A 26806-nucleotide genomic window follows, 5' to 3' on the forward strand; every position below is an offset into this window, starting at 1 on the left:
TTCTGAATTAGCTTCTTCGCCACTTAAGCCTCTACCTACTACGTCACCAGGGTTCAGCAGTTTGCCCCATCCATTAGCAATGTTGCTCAGGGGTATTTCTAAGTTTTCTGTTAACTCTACCAGTGACGTTATTTCATTCTTAAGGTTTTTAGTTGAGTTTCAGGATCATGCCCTTTTTTTTCTCTCTTTCTCCGTGTCAAATTTTGCAGATCATTTATCCCTATGCAATTGGGGTTCTATCAGACAAAATAGTTAGAGCAATCGCTGAACAGTCATCCATAGAAGACTTTCATGCCCATCTGTTGGCAAATTTTATCCCCGCTCAAGCTAAGTCATCGCTCATTCAAAAGTACTACTACCGAGTACAACGGTTGGATGAAAATTTGGCAAACTTCATCCAAGACATTAAGTTCTACACTAGGGTATTTGCTCTACATTTCCCTGAAGATCAAATTGTACAGGCTATTGTGGAAGGTATTTCTCCATCATACCGATCATACTTGTGTTTTGCGTCGCGTCCGCAAACTTTCGCTAAGTTAGAGGCTATGGCTGTCTCAGCCGAAGGAGTTAGATATGCCGACACACTACGTGTGGCGAGGGAGCCCCCTCCTTCTTTCAGTAATCCTCGGCACCCACCTCGCCGACCAGTCACTCCCCGTAAATGTTACGCTTGTGGGTCGCCTGACCATCTTCGGAACAAGTGTCCGTTAATTAAATCTAGTGGGATAAGGAATGGAGCAGGGTCATCCCAAGGCTGTTTTAAATGCAGCGCGTTCTCACATATTGCTAAGAACTGCCCTAATGCTAACAGCACCCCCTCCTGCTCAACTTCGGGTGCAATTTCCACCAACAATCAAAAGTGACTAGTGGCTCCGGCTGAGTCGGTAGATTCATCCTTTCAAGGCTCAGCACAAGTTAAATCTGACGAAAATGCAGGAAAAAGTCAGAACTATTCTACATTCCCATTTGAATGTCCCAATGAATGTCTTAGGATTGCGGCGGATTCACCTGCACCTGTTCCCTTCCTCAAAATTGAATTAAATAATGAACCTGTAACAGCTCTATTAGATTCAGGCAGTGTTTGTTCCATTATTTCGGCTGAATGGTATTCCAAATGAAAATCTATTTGTAAACTTTCTGATTTTTGTTCAACTTCGGTTCAATATGTTTCGGCAAATTCCTCTCCATTAGAAATTTTAGGTTTTTTGTATGCCAAACTTCGTATTTCTAAATTTACTTGGAAGGTTAAACTGTTTGTGGCAAAGCAATTGTCTTGCCCCATTATATTGGGAGCAGACTTCATGTCCCACACTGGTCTAGTGCTCGATCTTCAGAGCAAGTCGTGCACGTTCAAATTTGCTTCAAGTTGTAAATTCTCTTATTAAAGTGTAATTCTGTGTCGTGTTCATCTGTTTTGTCTACCCAGGATGAGATGTTGTTAGACCTTAGACATCTACCTGAGGAGCAGGTAGAGAGTATTCGTAAGTTGTGTCAGTCATTTCCAGAGGTTTTCTCTGATACTCTTGGTGTTACTGACCTTATCGAATACAAGATTGAGGTTACGGATTCGATTCCTGTCCGTTTTCCACCTTATAGGCTGTCTCCACCTAAAATGAAGGCATTGAAAGAAATCATAGATCAGATGCTGAAAGATGGTATTATTCGCCCCTCTAAGTCGGCATATTCTTCGCCTATTTTTCTAGTCCTGAAACCCCAAGGTGGCTTCAGGCCTGTGATTGATTATAGGGCTCTCAATCGGAAGGTGGTGTTACAATCTGTGCCCCTTCCTGACCTTCATTCTTGTTTTTCATGGTTTCGTAAAGCTAAGTTTTTCACCATCTTGGACCTCAATCAGGCTTATAACCAGATACCGCTAGCAGAGGAATCCAAACACCTGACAGCTTTTGCCACAGATTGGAACTTGTACGAATACAACTGCTTGCCTTTTAGGCTCCCCACGGGAGCAGCTGTGCTTACAAGACTGCTAGATAGGGTCTTCTCCGACATCAAATTTGAGTACTTGTATCATTATCTTGATGATGTCGTCGTGTTTTCTGAGACCTTTGAAGAACACCTTGATCATCTGAAAGAGGTCCTAAGTCGCCTTCGTAAGGCAGGGTTAATGGTAAAGTTGTCCAAGGTTGCATTCGCTAAGCCCTCCATGTCATTTCTAGGGCATATTGTGTCGCCCGATGGTGTCGCTGTAGATCATTCTAGAACACAGGCCATCCGTGACTTCAAACCTCCCAAAGACATCAAAGGCATTGCCAGGTTCATTGGTATGGTGAATTTCTTCAGGAAATTTATTCCAAATTTCGCCAATAGAGCGGCGCCCTTGAACTTACTACGTTGGAAAGGCGTCAAATTTGAGTGGGGACCTTCTCAACAAGCCGCTTTTGAAGATCTCAAATTAGCTCTGTGTAATGCCCCTGTTCTCGCCATGCCTGATTACTCGACGAAATTCATCGTCCAAACCGACGCGTCGTCGTCGGCAGTGGCTGCGGTCCTTCTTCAAGAGACTGAACTAGGGAGGCGACCCATCGCCTATGCATCTAGGACTCTTTCGGCTCATGAAGCCAAGTATTCCATCTATGAACTTGAGGGTTTGGCTGTCTTGTTTGCGCTAGAAAAGTTCCGCCTTTATCTGGAACATGTCAAGTTCGACCTGGAGACTGATAACCAAGCCTTAAGTTGGGTCTTAGGTAGGCCGCGTCGTACTGGTCGTATAGCCCGGTGGGCCATCCGAATTTCTGCCTTCCAATTTGATGTTAGGCATATCAGAGGTACTGAAAATGTTGTCGCAGACGGACTATGCCGCATGTTTTCCAATGATGTAGAGACCCATGAACTGGATGATAGTTCTTCACCTCCCGAGTCCATACGACCTGAGGTTAATGCCATTTTAACTGATGCTCCTATGTTGTTTAGGGATCTTGAGAAATATCAACGTGAAGATCCGACGCTGGCCCCTATCATGGAAACCCTTTCTTCTGGGGAACATGTTGTCCCTTATGTGCTGAGGAATGGTGTTTTATGTTGCCCGTCGAGGCATGATAATAAGATGAAGGTGGTGGTTCCAGCCGTTCTTGTGCCCATGATCTTCAAGTACTATCATGAGACCCCATTAGGGGGGCATTTAGTTATCTTCAAAACTAGAGAAAAGATCCGGGAGATGTTCATTTGGAAGGGTATGGACGGAGAAATCCGTGAATTAGTAAAAGCTTGTAAAACTTGTTGGCTTAGTAAACCCTCCATGTCCACTAAGCAAGGGCTCTTGTCTTCTCATCAGGCATCGTGCCCCATGGAACGTCTTTATATCGACTACGTAGGAACCTTCCCCCAGTCAAAGGGGAACGCCAACAAATTCATTTTTGTGTGTGTAGAGAGTTTCACAAGATTTTCTTGGTTATTTCCGACTAAGCTGGCTACCGCTCAGTCCACTATTTCCTGTTTAAATTCCATTTTTGCTTCTTTTGGTCCATGTCAATATATTGTGTCCGACAATGCTAAAGCTTTCACTTCCAATCTTTTCCGTAAATTCTGTTTTGATCTAGCCATCTTGCACATAACTACTTCTGCTTACTATCCTCAACCATCTTTAGCTGAACGGGTCAATCGTAACTTGAGGTCGGCTCTTATTGCCTATCATCATGAAGATCATTCTAGGTGGGACACGTCCCTGCATTGGTTAGCTTTTGCTTTGAATTTGGCGGTTCATGAATCTCATAAATTTACTCCAGCTGCTTTGATGTTCAAGTTTGTTCCAAACACGTCGCTTTCTAACCTTTGGACTCTGAGTGATATTCTACCTGAGACAATAGATCCTAATAACACTAAAGAGCTTTGGAAGAAGGCTAAGGCCAATCTTAAAGTGTCTCATGAAAAGGTTAGGGAAAGATATGATCGTGGACGAAGGCCTACCAACTTAAAGGTAGGAGACCAAGTTATGGTCAAGAATTTTGTTCCCGCGGGCAAGCTTGCCCCCAGATTTCATGGGCCGTGCATCATTTTAGATTTCCTTACCCTGGTGATGTTGTTACTAAGCAATCCAGCCACCGAGAGGATATTTAGGGTTCACCTGTCGCAGGTGAAACCTGTATAATTTCCGTGCTAACCTTGTCTTCATAACTTTGTAAGAATCCTGAAGGTCATATTTTTAGTTTCATTTTAAGGCCTTCTGCCTCTTATAGTTTTACATTTGGTTGAATCTGCTTTGTATAAATATTGTGAAAACCTCCTTGACGTTACTCTGCTGTCCTCTCCATACGGCCATTACCACGCTCCCGTCTCCTGCTAAACCACACCAGTGGCTAATTAAAATGAAAGAAAAACCTCCATGCCGCTGGCCCCTCAGCCTCACCACAGAGACTGTACCCTAAAACCATTATGGTCCAACAAAATTCTGCCACCGAGATCTTAATGTTTCAGTGCCCCCGCAGCCGTGCGGCGCCGTACTGCCAATGAGGTGGGGTACGGGCCCGCTCCACTCCAATGAGGTCAACCAGTGTATGGCGAGTCGGAGTCCTCTTTCCGGCCAAGGCTGATGTGCGGCGCACCACCTGCAAACTGCCCGTGGACTGTAAACAATCGTCGCGTGTGCGGCGTGCTTCATCACCACTACCCCTCTCATAGTAGCGGGAGAGGTGTATCTCAGAGTACTTCAGGGGTCCGAGCGGCCTCCTCTGGACATTAGCAGCGGCAACTAGTCTGGCCGTCAAACTTAATCAACAACTAATGTACTTATTCAGCTACATGGACATTCCATATCCACAATTACTGCGTTTTTGGATTCAACATCAACATCTGGTGGACTTAAAAAAAACTTTTTTTTCTTCTTTCAAGAATTAAAGTTTTCCTTTGGAATTCAACTACTACAACCATAGAGACCTTTCATCAAAAACTACTATAAAGAAATTCCAAAACTGGATTTTATTTAATCCCACTTATATCAAACTAACTTCTGAGACCTTCGACTATTGAAAAGTTATATTTTTCTCTTCTAAATTCTTCAACTCCTCAGCACAAACTTGGACTTTTAAAAAAAAAACAAATTTTTTGTTTTCTTCTGTGTCACCCCTTGGAAGGACTTTTTTTTTGGGGGGGGGGGGGAGGTCTGCACCGGGCGGTACACCTCCACGCCGCGAATTTAAATATTGCGCCAGTTGAAAACTCCTCTACAGGAGAAAGCCTGAACTTTAACAAACTGTATTACCTCAACAGGTTCTCCGAAGATGGCTCTATGTGAATTTCGAGGTGTTTCTGTTTTTCATGTATCAAGAAGTGTGGACATTCTCTACCAGATGTCTCTACCAGATGTCTCTACCAGATGTCTCTACTAAAAACTATGATTACGCACTCTGGTGCGAAGGAATGAACCTTCTTGAAGAAATTTAGTATTTATAAGTTTTGCTTTTACCATATTTTGTTCTGTTATTTTGGGTTGGCAACATCAATCCTTTCTTTCCACCTGTTTTGAATTTAGCCAATCCCAAATTTCTTTAATTTATTTTCAACCAATCATGTACATCTTCTTTGACATAGGTATGTTGCTCTAAGCGATCCAATAGAAGCGAAAGGGGTGTGTCTAATCATTTCTGAAAGGTCTCGAATGTTTCACGAGGATATATAAACTGCTGATTTTCTTGTCTCCGGGCCATTCGTATTACATCTTTCTAAGTGTGTGGATATGTAGCAGGGGGCGGGAAGTGCCTCGTTCTTCAGGCAGCAGTTCTTCATCAAGGTAATGGCCTTTTAACATCTTTATTTCTTGCTAGCTCAGCAGTTTAACTCTCGGGGAAGGTTCGAAACCTTTAATATGTAAACCATACAACATGTAAATCCTTTTTCCTGGTAAACTTCATTTTTCTTGAACTTGAAAGCAGGGATAGAGAGTGCTTCACCCTCTCGAGCTCCCCTTCATTTTGAAATTGAGGTGACTACGTTTTCATAACCGTTTCTTCTCTTCCTTAATATATTAATGTTTTCCATACTAGTCACCTCCCTAGCTTGCGATTAGCCCCTGCCTGATCGGCCTAGCGCCACATAGGTTTTTAGACAAAAACTTTGTGTAGGAGTGCAAGTTATCGCCTCCATTCAATCTTGTATTATGGGCCAGTAATTTAACCTGATGTTTTGTTTTCCTCATGTAAAGGCCCTGTAGGTTGGGTATCAAATACCCCTGTTTCTTAGTGTGCCTTGAGGGCAGTCTGAAGTGAAGGCTTTGATAGGCTTGTAATATTGAGAGTGGTTCTGCTCTTTTCTTTAACATTGTAACTAGGAGCAAGTGCTCCTTGTACTTAGGGGTTTTATGCCCTGTAGCTTTTGTGATTGTGAGCTGAGAGCTCAAGAGTTAATGAATTCAGGCCGTAGCCCAATATATGTAGAAATCACCTAACTGGTTTTTGGTACAGCAGCTGTATACCTGATTGTCTTTGTTATTTCCCCTAGTGGGAACCGGTGAAATATTCTCTAAATTGTGTACCTGATTTAACTTGTTGTTATTTGTTGTATGCTACCATTGTTAAGTTTTGAAAATATAACCTTGTTAAAATTTTAATTCATCTTTCGTGCTTCTGTAGTTGAGACCTATTCCAGCCCGCACCTTCTTTCACCTCTGCAAAACCACAAAACTCCGTAACAATAACTACTAAATGCGAAATAACTGAGAAAACACAGATAACAAAACAATAATTTGAGGAGTCCCTAAAACTTTTTGCAAGGAAAATATTGTACTTCCATGTTTAAAACCAGCAATACATTAAAACTATATGAGAAATCATGCACTCAAGTGATAGAAGCCTTTGCTACTGACTGACTCAACTACTTCCAGCACATATAGTGACATTCAGTGCCAAACTTTCAAATTGAAGGGGATGCAGCAAGTTTACCAGTGCGCCTCATCACCCGGTCTTGCCTTGATGGAATTTAATACTGTAGGCTTGGTGGAAAATGTTTTCAATTTTTTCCTTGCAGACTATACCTTCAGATCCATGGCATTTAGAACAGGTGAGGTGATGTACAGTTATTTATCTGTTGTCTTGGTGCATCATCTTCATATGGAGGTATTCCTTCATTCAGCATTGCATCCCGTACCTGAAATTGTAAAACATAATTGAGAAAACTCATGATATTTAATTACTAGGATACTAAGGATGCTATAGTAAACAAAGAACAACTACGAACATCGGCTCGTCCATTAGCATGCTTCTAGCTGAGTGTTGTTGCCACAGTGACAAACTAGTGAGAGAGAGAGAGATTCAACAAAGTTTTGCGCTTGCAATATATATACACGACATTCTCCTTAAGCACAATGTACTCTAAATTAAAATGCATGTAAGTGGCGGTAGTCTTAATCTTATGATTGTACATACTTACAATTACTACATGAGGCAATATCTCCTGTAAGATGTCATACAAAATTTATTCATGAATGTAGTTTCAACCCATGTGAGGCTGTGTTATTAGTTATTATTTGATATGATGTAATCGAAACTGCATGACATTCTGAGTAGCATTTCCAATATCATCTTTTTAAGGTAAAATACATAAATTAATTGATTGGTCCCCATATTTGAAACTGAGAGATTTCAAAGGAAGATGTAATTAATTTTCTCCTTTGTTAATCTGACAGTGTGGAGCGACGTGTAGCACACGTCATGCAGTAGTCGCCTGCTGTTGTGGAATGATGTGTCTGACATGCATTGTGCCGCATGTGCATTATCGTTCCATTTCATGAGTTTCCTTTCAACTATGTCCAAGGTCTCTTCACAGCCATCTAGATAAAGCTTCATTCTTTTGTTTCATGTATCTATCGATCCAATTTAACAATTTTTCGCCAAGTTATCAATTGTAAAATTCAACTATTCACTTGTGTACTTTTCTTGCAATGGCATTGGTAAACAAAGATAATTTTTCTAGCAATGCTATACAAGGCATGTCAAATGAGTGTCAATAAAAGGCAGTAAGACTGAACCCTCCTTCAAATTCTTGGGTACTGTGCTAGATGAGGAATGTGATTCCAAAAGAGAGATAAAATCTAGAATAGAACATGCCAGGAGACAATTTTTTTTAGCATGGAACAGCTATTTACAAAATCGGATCTAAGTCTGCAATTGAGAATGTGAATGATTCGGTGCTATGTGTTCTCCATTTTTCTCTTTGGGTGTGAAAGATGGACCCTTGACCTCAATCTAGGAAAAAGAATTAATGCTTTGGAAATGTATCTATATCACCGCCTACTCTGAATACCTTGGGTGCTGAAAATTTCAAACATGTTTCAGCTATTACAACTCATCATTGAAGGTAAGATACAGGGGAAAGGGTCTGTTAGCAGGAGGAGGAATTCATGGCTGAAGGACATCCGGAGATGGCACAACTGTACTTCAGAAGATGCTTCCATGCTGCAACATCATGTCCAGAGCTGGCTATGTGGACCGCCAACCTCCTCTAGGAGAAGGCACCTCAAGAAGAAAAAGTGATTATGAGGATAGTAGTTATAATTTTAGCAATGATTCTGATGACAATGATGTTAATATTGCCAAATTAGACCGTGGTGAGGATGAAATGATACAGAAGAGACTGTTGTTTCCGACATTATTCATGCTAGATGTGGTAGTGCTGCATGTAATTTTTACTGGGTTGACATGAATAATTACATATGAAATAAATATTTTGTAAGGTTTTTTCACCCAAGGTTTAGCTCTAAGTGTCGTGCAATCAGTAAAGTCTTCCAAATGTTTCTTTTTTACTTGAACTCGTCCAGCTGAGTTTAACAGAAACAAATCACTACACTTAGTGGTGTGTGAAGTCCTGAAGAATGTTATTTTCACTTTGATCTAGGATAAGGGAATTGATTGCAGTTAATGAAAATGAGAAGTATATTATTGTAACCCCCTTCATGTTGATGGGAATAGTACAGAAACTAAATTTTAGGTCATACTTCTCGAAAAATTGTACCATTTTCACGCCCCTATTTGATTCATAACTTTAGACAAACTTGAATCCATTTGTAAATTACCTCACTTCAACGACAACGAGACTAAAGACACTATATATGATGGACCGAAAACGCTATTTCCAATATCATCAAAATTGGTTGGAAATTAACAGACATATGGTATCAAAAAACAGTTTGGTGCACAGGTATGCTAGCCTTTAAATGCCCAGTGAAAGGTCCTGCATCCAGCAAAGGCCAGATTTTTTAATGCTCCCACTCAGAAGGGTTAAATACATTAATTTCTTAGCTGTTGGAAATTTTCCATTATTGTACAAGTCAAATATTGTTTGGTGTAAAGCACACTTTTCAAAATGATCCAAATTTGTTGCACATTTCTCAACTGTGCGATGTATCCCTGGTCATATAAATATGGGCTTTTTTCCTATTTCAATATTCTTTCTGCCCTTAAAAAAATATATTGGACAGAGTATGCACACTCACATTGCAAGCTTAGCTGTCAGCTTCCAGCATTGAGAAAAAATTTGTGTTCTCACGCACTTCTGTATTTGACAGCTTCCTGAAAAAGCCATAGGCCTACATATAGTAAATTATATTTCTTGCCTGACTTGCCTGAGTAGGGCCCGGATGTTTATGACATGTCATATTTTTCTCTTTATATTCTTTCCATGGAAAACACAACTTAAGCATGATTTAATCTATGGTGACAAAAATTATGCAATTTTCACGGGTCATATAGTCATACTTTGACTTTTTTAATGTTTTCTGTCATTTTCTAGTGTTATGGTCATATTATGGTCATATTTCCCCATAAATGTTCATATTTTTGTGATATTTTCATCCTTTTTTATTCCACTTTTGCATACGTGCTTGCATTACATAAAACCAACTTCATGGTCTGTACTGTATCGCACTTCAGTATCGACAAGGTGGAAAATAAAAAATACTTAGTTGTGTACCTGCTTGTAGTCATCTCAAAGGCATATTTTTTACATCTCCTAATTGTCTGTAATGTCTTACAATTATCTTTCTTAGAAATATATATGTATGTGAATTAGGAGGGTTAAGCTGTGTAGAAAGAGACAGAAAGGTGAGCCTCAACTGAATTCTAATGACTTGATGTATTTGAAATATGCCCCAATAACATCTTGCAATGTTGACCGTTACAAGTCAATGTTGCATGAAAATAGAAGATCAGTCCTATTTGAAAAAGGTATGTAATTTGCTTTAGTAATTATTTCTGATCGCCCATCAAAAGTGACTTTTATTTCATTCTCTGCAGAGTCGAGAGTTACCTCTGGATTGAGTAATTAAATTCAAAATACAGTATAATAATACAAATTATTCATTATTATTGAATGTGGTAGATTTTAAAAGTATATTTTCAATAGAATTCTAATTTAAACAGTGGAAAGATTTTGAAAATCTTACCAATAAATTTTGAAGTCATATTTATTGTCATATTTTAATATTTTTTCGGGTCATAAATGCTTACATATTTCTAACATTTTTAGGTCATGAACATCCACTATCAAGTGCTCGACTGTTACTCTGCTCACTGAGAGACATGAATACAAATCTTCAACTGACAACACATCTTAAACTTCCATGACACTAACCTGATACTGCAATACTGTCACCATAGCTTGTATTTCTTCGAGACATTCCCCACTGAACCTAATGATTTCGGAATCCTCTTGTCTTTCTCACTAACACGGAAGAAGCAGATATTGAAATTATCCCTTCAGTTCAAGGGCAAATTGTATCTCCCAAAAGCCTGGTCATAGAATCACAGGGTTTGGGCAGACAGCTTCAGAATTTTTAGTGCTGTCACATAGCATCACCAAAACAATTGAACCTATACGAAGGTACTTTATGTTCCTTTAAAAGCTTGTATGAGTAAAGGTCCTAGCATTCTAAACAGGGTGTTCGTAACTTGAATAATTCATTTTTGTCCATGTTCATGCCTTGTTGATCTTCTCTTGTCCTTTGCTGCTCATTTCATCATCGTGTAATTTTCACATCCCACTTGGATATCCTTAAGATACTTTCTTCTAGGTTGATCTCTCCTTTTCTTCCCTTTGAATACATTAATGCCACTAGATTAATCACTAGATTGCATGCCAAAAGCCTGAATTCAATTCCAAACCTCTTCACAGTGTTCATATCAGCAAGGAAATATGGTGCTGTTGATGGTGATTTGTCCATCGGATGGGGACATAAGGCCTTGTGGAGACCCTGTAGTCTTATTTGACAGGAACAGTCTGTGTGTCCATACCAGGGTTTACCCTCCCCCTACATCATCTGTACATCGTTGTCGTCACCACCAACACCACTACCACCACACACCCAGGAATAGAGGTCATCCATGGATGTCAAACAGAAAGATCTGCACCAGACCTACCATATCATACCAGAGGTCTACATGCTGAAAAATTATAATGTTTGAAAGAACTAGACATAGATAATGGAGACTTCATGATATCTAAAATATCTACTGACATACTGGGACATTTAAGAAGAGTAGAATCTAAAACTTGGCATCACCTATGTACTTATGGTAAAGACATCATTCTCTATGAAGACTGTCCCTTCACTAAAAGATGGCTGGAATTAAGAACAGAAATTAGCAGTTCTGAAGAGAGACACAATCAGACTGCAAGGCAATGTTGCTTCTGTTAGGGCTATCCATGGTCGAAGCCTGGATGGAACGCGCCACAGACTGTGTAGCACACATCCTAGACTCTTGTCCACATGGTGAGGTAGCACTCGTCACCATCAAATTAGGAGCAAGATTGTAGCTTCTCTTTCTAGAAAGATTTATGAATTATTTGAAGAATTTCACTGCATTACTGACAATGCGAGTATAAAAAGAGATGCTGTGTGTGAAAGCCTAAGCTGTTTTCTTTTCCATTCTGTTAGGCCTTTCTAACTAAAATATATCCTGTTTCAGGCTACATACCCTTACCTCCTGCAACTTGTACAGAAAAAAAAAAGTTTTGTTACCCTTTCTGCTTCCTCCATGACTCTCAGAAAGTTGAGACCTGCAAGTTTCTTGAGATCTTCAACGTCCCATAGTCCAGTTCCTATGAGGTGAGCAAACAATGCTGGGTATGAGGACACGTCCTCTAGGCCTTGAGGTGTGCTGCAAGTAGAAATTCATAAACTGAGACTTGAATGCAATAACATGATGATGGTTTCCTTACTCTTACATCTAACAGTGTATTGATATAGTTAAAGCTAGATCCCTTCTAATAAGTTATTTTCATATACTTCTGCTAAATAATACAGCATATGGAAGTAATACTAATGTAGTTTGAGGTACTAATTCATTCAGTTATAATACTGTTAGTTAGTACTGTAACAAAAGTGGCATGATAATAAATATATCTTAATTGTAGAATATTATGTTTTCAGTGTTTGTAAGCCTCCATGTATTAACTATGCACCCCACAATCATCTATTTACAGCTAGTTCTATGGTAGGCTGACCAGATGCAAATAGATATAAAAAAAGAGGAGAAAACTATTTTAAAAGGAGGACAATACCAAAAAAGAAGACACAAAAACCCTCCATTGTTAGTCTGAATTTAGACATATATATTCTAATTTCACATACTTAAACAAAATGTATCTATTTCCATATATTACAGTAAATTCTTACAAAAATTAAACAATAAAACTAATTTACACACCTTGCTGGTACTTTTCTGAAGATTAAGTTGCCTTTAGGAGTTTTTTCATGTCTAACATATACTGTGAAAATCCACAGCCTGCCTCCAGTCATTCGTCCGGGTCAGGAATGGAATGAATGAAGCCCCCATCTAGCGGCAAAGATAGGAATTGTGCCGGCTGCCGAAGCCTGTCGCACTCCTCTGGGGCAGTGATTAATGAATGACAGATGAAATGAAATGAAATGATATTGGAGAGTGTTGCTGGAATGAAATATGACAGGGAAAACTGGAGTACCCAGAGAAAAACCTGTCCCGCCTCTCCTTTGTCCAGCACAAATCTCACCTGGAGTGAGCGGGATTTGAACCACGAAATCCAGAGGTGAGAGGCCAGTGTGCTGCTGCCTAAGCCACGGAGGTAACATATACTGTACACATGTAAATTCCTTTAGATTATATTGAACCATTAAGAGGATTTTTACATATTCTACTTTGAAATGGTTCCTATTACCAGTCCGTTGTGCTGAGATCAATGAAAATACTGTTTCTACATTTGCATTGTGCCCTGGTATAGAAAAAAGTATTCTGCAAGTTTTTTTAAAAATTTGCTTTACATCGCACTGACACAGAGAGTTCTTATGGTAATGATGGGATAGGAAAGGGCTAGGAGTGGGAAGGAAGTGGCTATGGCCTTAATTAAGGTACAGTCCAAGCATTTGTCTGGTCTGAAAATGGGAAACCACAGGAAACCATCTTCAGGGCTGCCGACAATGGGATTCGAACCCACTATCTCCCGGATGCAAGCTCACAGCTGTGCGCCCCTAACTGCATGGCCAAATCACTGGTCTCCACAAGTTTTAATAACTTTGAACTACAATCAACGCAGTGACACAGAGAGGTCTTATTGCAATGATGGGATAGGAAAGTTTTTTTAAAATTTTCAATGTAGGCAAATACATTCAGAAGGAACGTATTGCCTAAACCTGCATCTTCCTGTGGAGGCTTCTCATTTTTCATCAAGTGTGACATTCTGACCAAGAGAGTTACACTTTTTACAGTTAATCATGAATTTTGTGATGAAGTCCCGAACTGGTGCAAGGTGATAGGTTTTTCCTTCTTTCTTCCCTGCTTGCGCAGTCATAAAACTTAATTCATCTGATTAAGAATTTGGAACATTGTAATGGCACCACAAGTCTAAACTTCTCAGTACAATCATCATCTGTACTGCACAGTTCCTCTAGTCTTTGCTTGTTGCCTCTCAGTGTAACTGCCACATACAGTAAACTGATAACAGCTTTTATTTCTACCTTGTCTGTCAACTTTGCTTTCCTTTCTCTACTGAAATTGGCTTGAACATCTCCTGTCTACCGATTTATATACTGAACTACATCATCCAACATATCTTCGATCACCAAACAGTTCCATGAATCCGATGATGTCTTTGCTTTTCTTGCTGCATCTATGACTCCAGGTAGCTTGCTCGATATATTAAGAGACCTCTGACATACTTGGGAAAAGCATTGCATCTTTATCCACTTCATCACACCATCTTTTCATATAAAGTATGTACTAGGCTCATCTACAGAACAAGAGTGATCTGCATTCATCTCACTCTGTCACATTTTCTTTCGTCATAAATATCATCATCACTTTTGGATCCCTCATCACTGACACACTTATTACTACAGCCACTGTCACTCTCACATAGAACTGAACAAATTAATTCAGCATAATTTGTGTGTTCTGGGTTGGAGCACCCCATGTTTACAGCTGCTAACACACTTACTCAAGGATGTCACGCTGTGTTGCAATCAATCGTGCTCAATCCCACAGATACAAAGACAAGACTAATAGGGAACGTGTGGACAGAAAGACAGGAAATCCAAACAGGAAATTCCCAGAATGGCAATAAGCTGCTACTGAAAAGCGTGGACCACTGGAGAGTATAGTTTAAGATATACGGTTTGATGAAAGACTCGCCTATCTCACAGATAGGTGCAACCAATGGAAGGTTAAATAATAATTTAACAGGGAAAATTATAATGAATTTGATGAAGCTGTGAGTGTTAACCATCTTTGGTGGTGGGATCATGTGAGACGAATGTAGGGAGGAAAGGTAACCTAGGACTATAATGGTCTCACCTACGGACAGTAAGAGGAACAGAGGGAAACCAAGGCAAAAATGGTCAGACTCTATTTTTAATGATTTAGTGTTAAGAAGTCTGGAAGTATATGAGGCCATAGAGTAGGGTGACTAGACGTCCTCTTTTATCCGGACATGTCCTCCTTTTTTTAGACCAATGTACAGGGTCCGGGTGGATTATTTAAAAACCAAAATGTCCTCCTTTTTTAGTAGATCTGGTTATTTTGGGGTAATCTGTTTTACTACTTCATTCTTACAAGTATTCTTTACTACATGACGGCATCATCGATAATGTGTCGATATAGAGAAATGTGATTATGGATATACAGTAGATACAGTTATTCTATTCATGCCTTGTATTATAATCATAGATGCTATTTACTGTTCTGTGTAATGCGTGCTTCTCTCTCAGCAATACCCGTCAGAACACTGCTATATTAATGTGTGACAGCTTACAACATGACAAGTGACAAGAGATCATTCGGATTCGAAAGAAGCCAGTTTTAAATGGATGGCGCTGAAAACAACCTTTATTATTGTGATGTTGAAAAATATATTCTGTATTTGGCTTTCAAACTGATGATCAGTTCTGCAGTTTCAAACAGTTGCTATGTGAAGGCAGTAATGAACCTAAATATAACAAGTTACCTTGTAGTCAGAAATGGGCATAGATCTATGCTGGAAAACAACCTGGAAGAGTTTATAACATCAGCATTAAACCAACAGATTGAACCTATTTGTGGAACAGGGTATGGCAGACAACTGGTTTTCAGAATCAGCCTGATTTTTGAGCTCCAAAAGAAAAGGCTTTCATACATACGTGCCGTGAAAAAGAAAAACAAAAAGCAACTTCCAGCTGAGTTTATTTCTAGCCAGACTGAGTGGCTCAGACAGCTGAAGAGCTGGCTTTCTGACCCCAACTTGGCAGGTTCGATCCTGGCTCAGTCCAGTGGTATTTGAAGGTGCTTAAATATGTCAGTCCCATGTTGGTAGATTTACTGGCACATAAAAGAACTCAGGCAAGACTAAATTGCAGCACCTCGGCATCTCCAAAAACCATAAAAGTAGTTAGTGGGACGTAAAGCCAATAAAATTATTTTTATTTATAAATTTGTTTATACTAAAAACAGGCAAGAAGGATCACACTTGTTTGGCTTCAGGGAAGAGGCGACTGTTCTTTCTTATGCACCCAAATATAAGAATATGTTTCTGACATAGTCGTTACATTATGATGATGCCATAGATTTGACGACAGGCCCATAGAAAAAAATAGAAATTGTGTCATTTTACTATGGAACAAAAGCAGGAGTTGATGCTGTGGATAAAAATATCCGCTACTACAGCAGCAGTGGCCATTGGCAGCTTTTATGCAGTGCTCAATCTGTGGGATGAATTCTCAGGTAAACTACACGAGCAATAAGAATGAAATAAAAACTCACAGATTCTTCCTGAAGAGATTACCTGCTGAGGAGGAGAGGAACTATACAGAGGTCCTGTAAACCAGAAGGAGAAAATTCTACAGAAGAAAACAAGAAAGCAGAACTGGGAAACTGAAGCAATGTTCTATGTGCCAGAATAAGTCGAAACGGACAAGATTAATGAAGTAAATGTGCATAAACTGTCAGAAGTATTTGCAATCAATCAATCAATACTGATCTGCATTTAGGGCAGTCGCCCAGGTGGCAGATTCCCTATCTGTTGCTTTCCTAGCCTTTTCCTAAATGATTTCAAAGGAATTGGAAATTTATTGAACGTCTCCCTTGGTAAGTTATTCCAATCCCTAACTCCCCTTCCTATAAATTAATATTTGCCCCAATTTGTCCTCTTGAATTCCAACTTTATCTTCATATTGTGATCTTTCCTACTTTTATAAACGCCATTCAAACTTATTCGTCTACTAATGTCATTCCACGCCATCTCTCCGCTGACAGCTCGGAACATACCACTTAGTCGAGTAGCTCTTCTTCTTTCTCTCAATTCTTCCCAACCCAAACTTTGCAACATTTTTGTAACGCTACTCTTTTGTTGGAAATCACCCAGAACAAATTGAGCTGCTTTTCTTTGGATTTTTTCCAGTTCTTGAATCAGGTAATCCTAGTGAGGGTCTCATACACTGGAACCATACTCTAGTTGGGGTCTTACCAGAGACTTATATGCCCTCTCCTTTACATCCTTACTACAACCCCTAAACACCCTCATAACCATGTGCAGAGATCTGTACCCTTTATTAACAATCATATTTATGTGATTACCCCAATGAAGGTCTTTTCTTATATTAACACCTAGATACTTACAATGATCCCCAAAAGGAACTTTCACCCCATCAACGCAGTAATTAAAACTGAGAGGTCTTTTCCTATTTGTGAAACTCACAACCTGATTTTTAACCCCGTTTATCAACATACCATTGCCTGCTGTCCATCTCACAACATTATCAAGGTCACGTTGCAGTTGCTCACAATCTTGTAACTTATTTATCACTCTATAGAGAATAACATCATCCGCAAAAAGCCTTACCTCCGATTCCACTCCTTTACGCATATCATTTATATATACAGGGTGGCGCACGATAAGTCACCTGATTTGTTTCATGAATAACATATTTGATGTTGACAAGATTTGTAATTCATTGATGCAGAAGTAAAGAATACAGCTCGGAAATACAACCTGATGAATCACATGTTCAATATGACTGCCATTTTGTTTCACAACCCCTTATTCAAGTCGCACACGTGTATTTGTGATGACTCTCCGACACAAATCTTCTGGAATGGCGCGGCATAACTCCATAATGATGGCCCTAAGTTGCACTGCATTTTCGGGTTTTCTGTGATACACCTTCTCTGTAAGGAAGCCCCAAAGGAAGAAGTCACATGGGTTAATGTCCAGGCTGTGAGGCGGCCACATTCCTCCTCCTTCATAACGTTCTGGAAAACTGTTTGACAATACCCTAAGGCCAAGTCTTTCGTGTAGGAAATCAAGCACAACGTTGGCAGTATGGGGGCGTGCTCCATCCTGGATTAACCATTGTGTATGCAATGGAAGACATGTGGCCATGAGTTGAGGAAAGAACTGGTTTCGCAGTATGTCTAAATAGCGTTCACCGGTTACTGTAGCATCGAAGAAAAACGGACCGATGATTCCATGGTTTGACATCGCGACCCACACGCACACTTTCTCCCCGTAGGAGTCTTTGTTGTGTATTATTCGCGGAGGTTCATGTGCCCAAAATCGAACGTTCCGTTCGTTCAAAATACTGTTCACGTAAAAATAAGCTTCGTCCGTAAACCATGTGTTGTGTAGCACTGCTTGCTCGATTGCCCACCTTGCAAACTATAGTCTCCGCTCCTTATCTCTCACAGTAAGATTATGCGTCACAGTCATTTTGTATGGATACAAGCGAAGCTTGGATTGAATAATTCTTTGTACAGATCGGCGTGAAATTCCAAACTCGGCACTGGCTCTTCTTGTTGATTTACTCGGACTACGAGTCAAAGCCACTCCAACTGCTTCAATGTTTTGCGGCGAACTTACGGTACGTGCATGTGGTCGCGTACACTCCAAAACAGATCCAGTACTAGTACCTGCAAATTTGTGATGCAATCTGCGTATTGTCTGTGGGTTGGGAACCCATCGTGTGCCGAAATAAGCACAAAACCTTCTCTGTGTCAATGTAACACTATTCGTCGCCGCGAACAGTAACACAATATTCGTCTTTTGTGCGACAGTCAACCGTTCTTTCTCCGCCTTCGTGGCAAACTGAAATGGCGAACTCAAAACGGAAACGAAGAACTCTTAATGACATCTGGAGTAATTTCCATGAACTGCACGAAGGCGAGCGCACAATTTGAAAGCTATTGCCCCAATACTATACTTACAGGATCAAAATTCAATCGGGTGACTTATCATGCGCCACCCTGTATAAGAAAACATAAAGGTCCGATAATACTGCCTTGAGGAATTCCCCTCTTAATTATTACAGGGTCAGATAGAGCTTCTCCTACTCTAATTCTCTGAGATCTATTTTCTAGAAATATAGCAACCCATTCAGTCACTCTTTTGTCTAGTCCAATTGCACTCATTTTTGCCAGTAGTCTCCCATGATCCACCCTATCAAATGCTTTAGACAGGTCAATCGCGATACAGTCCATTTGACCTCCAGTATCCAAGATATCTGCTATATCTTGCTGGAATCCTACAAGTTGAGCTTCAGTGGAATAACCTTTCCTAAAACCGAATTGCCTTCTATCGGACCACTTATTAATTTCACAAACATGTCTAATATAATCAGAAAGAATGCCTCCCCAAAGCTTACATACAATGCATGTCAAACTTACTGGCCTGTAATTTTCAGCTTTATGTCTATCACCCTTTCCGTTATACATAGGGGCTACTATAGCAACTCTCCATTCATCTGGTATAGCTCCTCTGACCAAACAATAATCAAATAAGTACTTCAGATATGGTACTATATCCCAACCCATTGTCTTTAGTATATCCCCAGAAATCTGATCAATTCCAGCCGCTTTTCTAGTTTTCAACTTTTGTAACTTATTGTAAATGTCATTGTCATATGTAAATTTTATTACTTCTTTGGCCTTAGTCTCCTCCTCTATCTCGACATTATCCTTGTAACCAACAATCTTTACATACTGCTGACTGAATACTTCTGCCTTTTGAAGATCCTCACATACACATTCCTCTTGTTCATTAATTATTCCTGGAATGTCCTTCTTGGAACCTGTTTCTGCCTTAAAATACCTATACATACCCTTCCATTTTTCACTAAAATTTGTATGACTGCCAATTATGCTTGCCATCATGTTATCCTTAGCTGCCTTCTTTGCTAGATTCAATTTTCTAGTAAGTTCCTTCAATTTCTCCTTACTTCCACAGCCATTTCTAACTCTATTTCTTTCCAGTCTGCACCTCCTTCTTAGTCTCTTTATTTCTCTATTATAATAAGGTGGGTCTTTACCATTCCTTACCACCCTTAAAGGTACAAACCTGTTTTCGCATTCCTCAACAATTTCTTTAAACCCATCCCAGAGGCTGTTTACATTTTTATTTACCGTTTTCCACCGATCATAGTTACTTTTTAGAAACTGCCTCATGCCTGCTTTATTAGCCATATGGTACTGCCTAATAGTCCTACTTTTAAGACCTTCCTTTCTATCACATTTATTTTTAACTACCACAAAAACAGCTTCATGATCACTAATACCATCTATTACTTCAGTTTCCCTATAGAGCTCATCTGGTTTTATCAGCACCACATCCAGGATATTTTTCCCTCTGGTTGGTTGCATCACTTTCTGAATCAGCTGTCCTTCCCATATTAACTTATTTGCCATTTGTTGGTCATGCTTCCTGTCGTTCGCATTTCCTTCCCAATTGACATCTGGCAAATTCAGATCTCCCGCTACAATCACATTTCTTTCCATGTCGTTTCCCACATAGCCGACTATCCTATCAAATAATTCCGAATCCGTGTAAGTGCTACCCTTTCCCGATCTGTTGCATCTGGAACATATCATCATTGTACAGTTCCATTTTCCCAGGTACTGTTAATGAGCCTCTTCCACTTCTTCCTGTCGATATACAACTTGTCATGGAGAACAACATTCACTGTCCATCTTCTGGTAACTAGATCAACCTTGATCATGTCCATCCATCAGGTTTTAGGTCTTCCTGCAGGTTTTTTCCCCTCCACCTGTCTTTCCAAATTTATTCTGGCTGTTCTTGTAGGCTCCATCCTCATCACATGCCCCTACCACCGTAGTCTCGATGTGCTGATTCGGTCTAATGGGGATGTCTTTATTCTGCCTTCTTTGCTCACCTCCTCATTTCTCAACTTGTCCATCTTGGTCTTCTGGATGGTGGATCTAAGAAATTTCATCTCTGATGCTTGCAGTCTTGATGAATTTCTTTTTGTGAGGGTGCACACTTCAATCCCATAGGTCAATATTGGTATGAAATAGCTGTTAAACATCATCAGTTTGGCTGGTTTTGGAATCATGTCATCCTATAAAAGTGTTCTGACTCGTTGGTAGTATTCTGATCCCTTTTGCACTCTGTTTGTAATTTCCTTTCTGACAAAATTATCACTGGAGATTACACTTCCAAGCATACGGGAAGAATTTCAAAGGGAAATAATACCCTTGGTACTTGGAATGGAGATGGGGAATGTTGAAGATGAATGGAAATGATTTAAGGAAGCACTGGTTGGATATGCAGAAAAGGTATGTGGTAGAACATCAGGAAATGTGAAAGACAAAGAGACATACTTGTGGAATGATATGGTAAAGAATAAAGTGAAGGAAAATAAAATGGCATGGAAAGAATGGAAAACATCTAAGATGAAGAAAGTAGAAAATATGTGGAGGCAAGGAATTTGGTCAAGAAAGTAGTGGAGGAAAAAAAAGAGGAAAAGCTGAGCCTTATTCACACAGAAATTGAGAGATGATATGCAGGGCAGCAAGAAATTATTGTATGGTATCTTAAGAAACAAAAAGAAAGACTTGGTCTCACTGATGTTGAGGTTATATTTCTGGCACTGGGATTTCCATACGTTGAGTCTGGTCTGTACTTCCTCTTCTGTTTCAACCCAAATCATGATATCATCAGCAAAGGCCACTGCATTCAGTTCACCTAACTTTTCCTTGACGTTCTGCATTATTATTGTCCATAACAGTGATGAACAATAGTGGTCTGAAATCTCAAACCATGATGATCAACCTTCCCCAATTTGTACACAACTAGTACAGTCTTTGTACAACATCTGAATTTTCCTTACCAGTCCTTCAGGCACATTTCTCTTCCTCAGGCACTCCCAGATCTTATCTCATAACACTATCATAGGCCTTTTCTATATCCGGGAATACAATGACCAGGTTCTTGCCTTTCTCCCAATACTTTTCCATCAGCATGCAGGTGTTAAAAAATTAGATCCATTGTTGATCTGTTACTTCTGAATCCATATTGCTCCTCCCCTAACTGTGGTTCACCAAGCTCAATAGCTGCAGTCGCTTAAGTGCGGCCAGTATCCAGTATTCGGGAGATAGTGGGTTCGAATTCCACTGTCGGCAGCCCTGAAGATGGTTTACCGTGGTTTCCCATTTTCACACCAGGCAAATGCTGGGGCTGTACCTTAATTAAGGCTACGTCCGCTTCCTTCCAAATCCTAGCCCTTTCCTCTCCCATCATCGCAATAAGACCTATTTGTGTTGGTGCGACGTAAAACAACTTGCAAAAGAACTAACTTTGGTTCAGTGATGGTTCTCAATCTCCCTTCTACGATCTTCTCTAGAATTTTTAGCCCATAAGACAGCAGGGTTATTCCTCTATATTTGGTGGGTTTCTGTCTGCTGCCTTTCTTAAACAGGGGAATTATAATGGCCTTGCTCCAATCTGCAGGTATTTTGTTGTCTATCCATATGGCATTTAGTACTCTGTGCGGGCATTGTATACCCTGGATGCCTGCTGCCTTTATCATGTCTGCATTCACTTCATCTGCACCTGAAGATTTTCCTTTATGCATAGATTTTACACAAGTTATATATGGACAGGTAGAAGTGGAAGAGGCTCATTAACAATACCCGGGAAAATGGAACTGTCCAGGTAATGGGAGGTTCCTCATTGTAGGCTTGGATTTCCACTTCTGTATTTTGTTCTTGAACTGGTCTATTCAGTAGATGGTTGAAGTGGTTCTTCAGGACTTCTCTCATGTCACTTTCTGTCTTAACCAGATTTCTATTTTCATCTTCAAGTGCTTTTATGGTATTCATTCATTTCCTTTTACCTCTGATAACACTATACAGTAGTTTCTTATTGCCTCCGCTGTCTTCCTTCCTCCAGTTTCTGAGTGAATGTATTTCATGCTTTGGGCTTTTCTTCTGTAACTGTTCTTTTAACATCCAGTTTCTTGTTTTGGTATAATTGTTTGAGGTTTCTGATCTTTGCCTGGTCTCTAGTAAGATCCGGTTTATTTTTCTCCTGATCCCTTTCTTTCTGTAAGAGATTTCTTTCCCTGATTGCTGCTCTCACTCTTTCATTCCACCAAAGTGTTTCCTTCTCCCTTGTTTTCATACTTATCTTTCCACAAACTTCAGTTGCTTCCTTAACCAATGTGTCCCTTAGTCTGGTCCATTCTGCCTCTCCATGTTTTCTTTCGTCTCTTGGTAACAGGGCTTTTATCCGGTTCTGATACTCAGATCTCATATCTGTTTTCTGGAGTTCCCATACAAGTTCTTGACAATGGGCCTTTGAAATAATGTGGGAGGTTTAAAACATCCGGTCTAGAAAGCCAAAAATAACGGCTAAGAGGATTTGTCGTGCTGACCACATGACACCTAATAATCTGCAGGCCTTCGAGCTGAGCAGCGGTTGCTTAGTAGGCCAAGACCCTTCAGGGCTGTAGTGCCAAGGGGTTGGGTTAGGTTAGGTTTAAAACATTAACATATTATAATAAAAAGGAACTTCAGCTGTGTAAAAGGGAAATGGGTTTCAGACTGTGTTCCCCCTTTCCGGATAGGTTTTGAACTCCGTTCTGGTGCGTTCTGGCACCACTGCATCCCTTGTATAGAATAATATATAAGTTACAGGATTGTGAATGACTGCGTGAAGACCATGTCAAATTTGTGGATGGACACCAGACAATGGTATGATGGTAAACAGGGTGAAAAGTCAGGTTGTAAGTTAAATTAAGAGGAAGAGATCCCTCAGTGTTTATTACTGTATTGATGGGCTGAAAGTACCTCATGGGGATCAGTGTAAGTACCTGGGTGTTAATATAAGGAAAGATATTCATTGGGGAATCACATTAACAAGGTTGTAAATAAAGGTCAGAGATTTCTTCATATGGTTATGAGGATATTTAGGTGTTGTAGTAAGGATGCAGCCCAATTCTTGAGGGCTTTAAAATACTGGGACACCCTCTCTCCAGGGGTCATAAATATGGAGGGCCCCTGCCCTGGGTTATGGGTGAAGTCCTCAACGGCATCTACGGCGGAGAAGATGAACTTCGGTAAGGTGGAGATGGCGGAAGGGGCAAACCCGTAGCGTCTGTACTCCAGATGAACGGCTACGAAAGGCATTCCGTCTCTATGTTAGGGGCGGCCTAAGTTTGAACCTGGCAGTAGATATAAAATGCCTTTGGGAGTGGCGAGCTCATCGTAACAAAAGCGACGCGCAGCTCTTTGGGTGATGGGAGAACTGTGAGAAGTGGACAACCAGCACCAAACTACATCAAGATTGTGACAGTAAATGTCCTGACACTGATAGGAAAGACAGAAGAACTGGTTGACTTCATGAAAGAAAAAGATATAGCCATACTTGGACTGTGTGAGACCAAGATGAGGGGTATGGGAGAGATTCCTTTGAAAGAAGGATACAGGCTGTATTACAGCAGAGGACCTGAAGCAAAAATGGAGTGGCCATCATATTTAGAAAAGAAATCCAAGAATATGTGGAGTCTACAAAATGTGTCAGCGATAGGATGATGGTGATGAGACTCTGGTTTGAAAATGGCATGAAAGATCTATTCCAGTTGTATGCCCCATAAACGGGTTGCATAGATGAACATCTACAGAATGTTTTAGAGGAAGTGGAAAGACAGGTAGAAGATAAGGAGGGCTATTGATGGGAGATCTACATGCACAAGTTGGAATGTAAAGACAAGGAAGGGAAGATGTTGTAGGGCCATTTGGATATGCAAATGTAAATCCAGAAGGCTTTTTGCATAAGGAACCAAATGATTGTTTGAAATACCTGGTTTAGGAATGAGTGAATGAATGAATGAATGAATGAATGAATGAATCAATCAATCAATCAATCAATCAATCAATCAATCAATCAATCAATCAATCAATCAATCAATCAATCAATCAATCAATCAATCAATCAATCAATCAATCAATCAATCAATCAATCAATCCTGATCTGCATTTTGGGTAGTCGCCCAGGTGGCAGATTCCCTATCTGTTGTTTTCCTAGCTTTTTCTTAAATAATTGCAAAGAAATTGGAAATTTATTGAACAGGAAGAAGAACAGTCAGAAGATTACAAAGTATGGCTGGGGAGACAGACAAACAAAGATCATGAATGATTATATAATCATCAAGAAAGAACACAAGAAGAACCTTTTAGATGTTACAGCCATGCCTGAAGAAGACTTTGGTGGAGATCATAGAGTTGTGGTAGGAAAACTGAAAGTGGGAAAGATTGAAAAACCCCCATTAAGAAGAGAGAAAAGAATTAAAGTATGGAGTATGGAGTTGAAGGAGAAAAGCATACGGGAAGAATTTCAAAGGGAAACAATACCCTTGGTACTTGGAATGGAGATGGGGAATGTTGAAGATGAATGGAAAAGATTTAAGGAAGCCCTGGTTGGATATGCAGAAAAGGTATGTGGTAGAACATCAGGAAAAGTGAAGGACAAAGAGACATACTTGTGGAATGATATGGTAAAGAGTAAAGTGAAGGAAAATAAAATGGCATGGAAAGAATGGAAAACATCTAAGATGAAGAAAGTAGAAAATATGTGGAGGCAAGGAATTTGGCCAAGAAAGTAATGGAGGAAGAAAAGAGGAAAAGCTGAGCCTTATTCACACAGAAATTGAGAGATGATATGCAGGGCAGCAAGAAATTATTGTATGGTATCTTAAGAAACAAAAAGAAAGACCAAGTAAACACCAGATTTGTGAAGGATGAAGTCGTCAAAATATTAACAAAGCCAGAAGAAATAAGAAATAGATGAAGAGAGTATTTTCAGTAGTTGCTAAACATGAGAACTAATGACAGTCATTCAACGGACCACCAGGAAAGGCAATTACTTGATGAAATGGATCATTATCATAATGCTAAGAAACTGAAGTAAAAGAAGTAATTTAATGACTTACAAGTTGATACCATCATAACCAGCGCCGAGACCTACGCTCTCTACACCAGCCACCTTCCTGATATGATTGATGTGAGCTGTAAGAATGAAAAAAAATACATTTCAAGGGGAATGAAAAATATAAATTCATTACACAGGAAAGAAAATCTCAAACAAAAAGCTTTTGAATTCATTTTATCAGAGCAATATAATAAATAGTGCATATAAGTGATACGAAGAAGCAATAAATTTAACAATAAGTCAAAGAAATATAGTTTAACGTAATTTGAACAAGGATTTAAAACTATTTTAAAATTATATCCTACATAATAAAATAACCAAAATAATTTTAAAATCGAGTGAAATTTAGGTAAGGCATTCTTCAAGGGACTGCGTGAAAACCCCATATTTAAGAGGAAAGTATGTTAAGCAGGAGACTTAAAAGAATGACAGATATATACAGTAATATAAAATGTCTTTATTATTGTTCTTGTTGTAGATGATGGAATTCCTAACAAATCAGCAAGTTATCTCAAATTCATATTGGTGTTTTCACTGTGCTTCCAAAGATTTCTATTCTGTCATAGAAATCCTTCCAGCTTCACACTCATCATCTGTCTTCAGTTCACCAAGTATAATTGAAAAATACTGCAACTATCAGACATTTCCAGGTAACCCAATACTGAATGTAGCAGAAGAACTTTCTTCCTGCTATTTCTGATCCTTATTCTTCAATGTTGCCATACAACCACCTGCTTCTGAGAAACCCTAATCAGCCTCTTCACACAACTATTGCTCAATCTGGACTCTGTACACTGCAACTTCCCATTGTGAAATTAAGATACACTACTGTAAATTGTGATCATCATGTTGCCCCAAGTTTCTAAATGAAACAACATGTCTATGATCATCTTTATTTTGCAATACAAATCACATATACAACCTATGATCAATAAATACAGTGAATGAATTGCTGGCATGCGATGTAGTTGGTACTACTGGCCCAAGGTCAGTCAGTCATCATTCACAAAGCCGTGTGATTATCCAGATGTGCAGTTTGTGTGTACATATTGTGCAAGTACGGTGTAGTGCTGTGACTCTATTAAGGGCAAAATGGAGCTATGTACAAACATGAAATTCTGCTTCAAACTTGGGAAAATGCCAA

At 39.6% G+C, this 26806-nt stretch overlaps 1 protein-coding gene across 1 annotated transcript in view; it reads right to left on the reverse strand.

The window, feature by feature from the left end:
• Positions 1-6996: 6996 nt before the first annotated feature.
• LOC136872193 (dipeptidase 1-like) overlaps positions 6997-26806 on the reverse strand; it is a 485863-nt gene continuing 466053 nt past the window's right edge. Inside the window, exons 8-10 of the mRNA XM_067146027.2 lie at positions 25664-25739; positions 11960-12098; positions 6997-7092 (exon numbers count right to left, since the gene is read on the reverse strand). Coding sequence (XP_067002128.1) covers positions 6997-7092; positions 11960-12098; positions 25664-25739 — 311 coding nt within the window. The remainder of the gene's footprint in view (positions 7093-11959; positions 12099-25663; positions 25740-26806) is intronic.

Source organism: Anabrus simplex, chromosome 4, assembly GCF_040414725.1.
Source record: "Anabrus simplex isolate iqAnaSimp1 chromosome 4, ASM4041472v1, whole genome shotgun sequence".
Classification (NCBI taxonomy): Eukaryota; Metazoa; Arthropoda; class Insecta; order Orthoptera; family Tettigoniidae; genus Anabrus; species Anabrus simplex.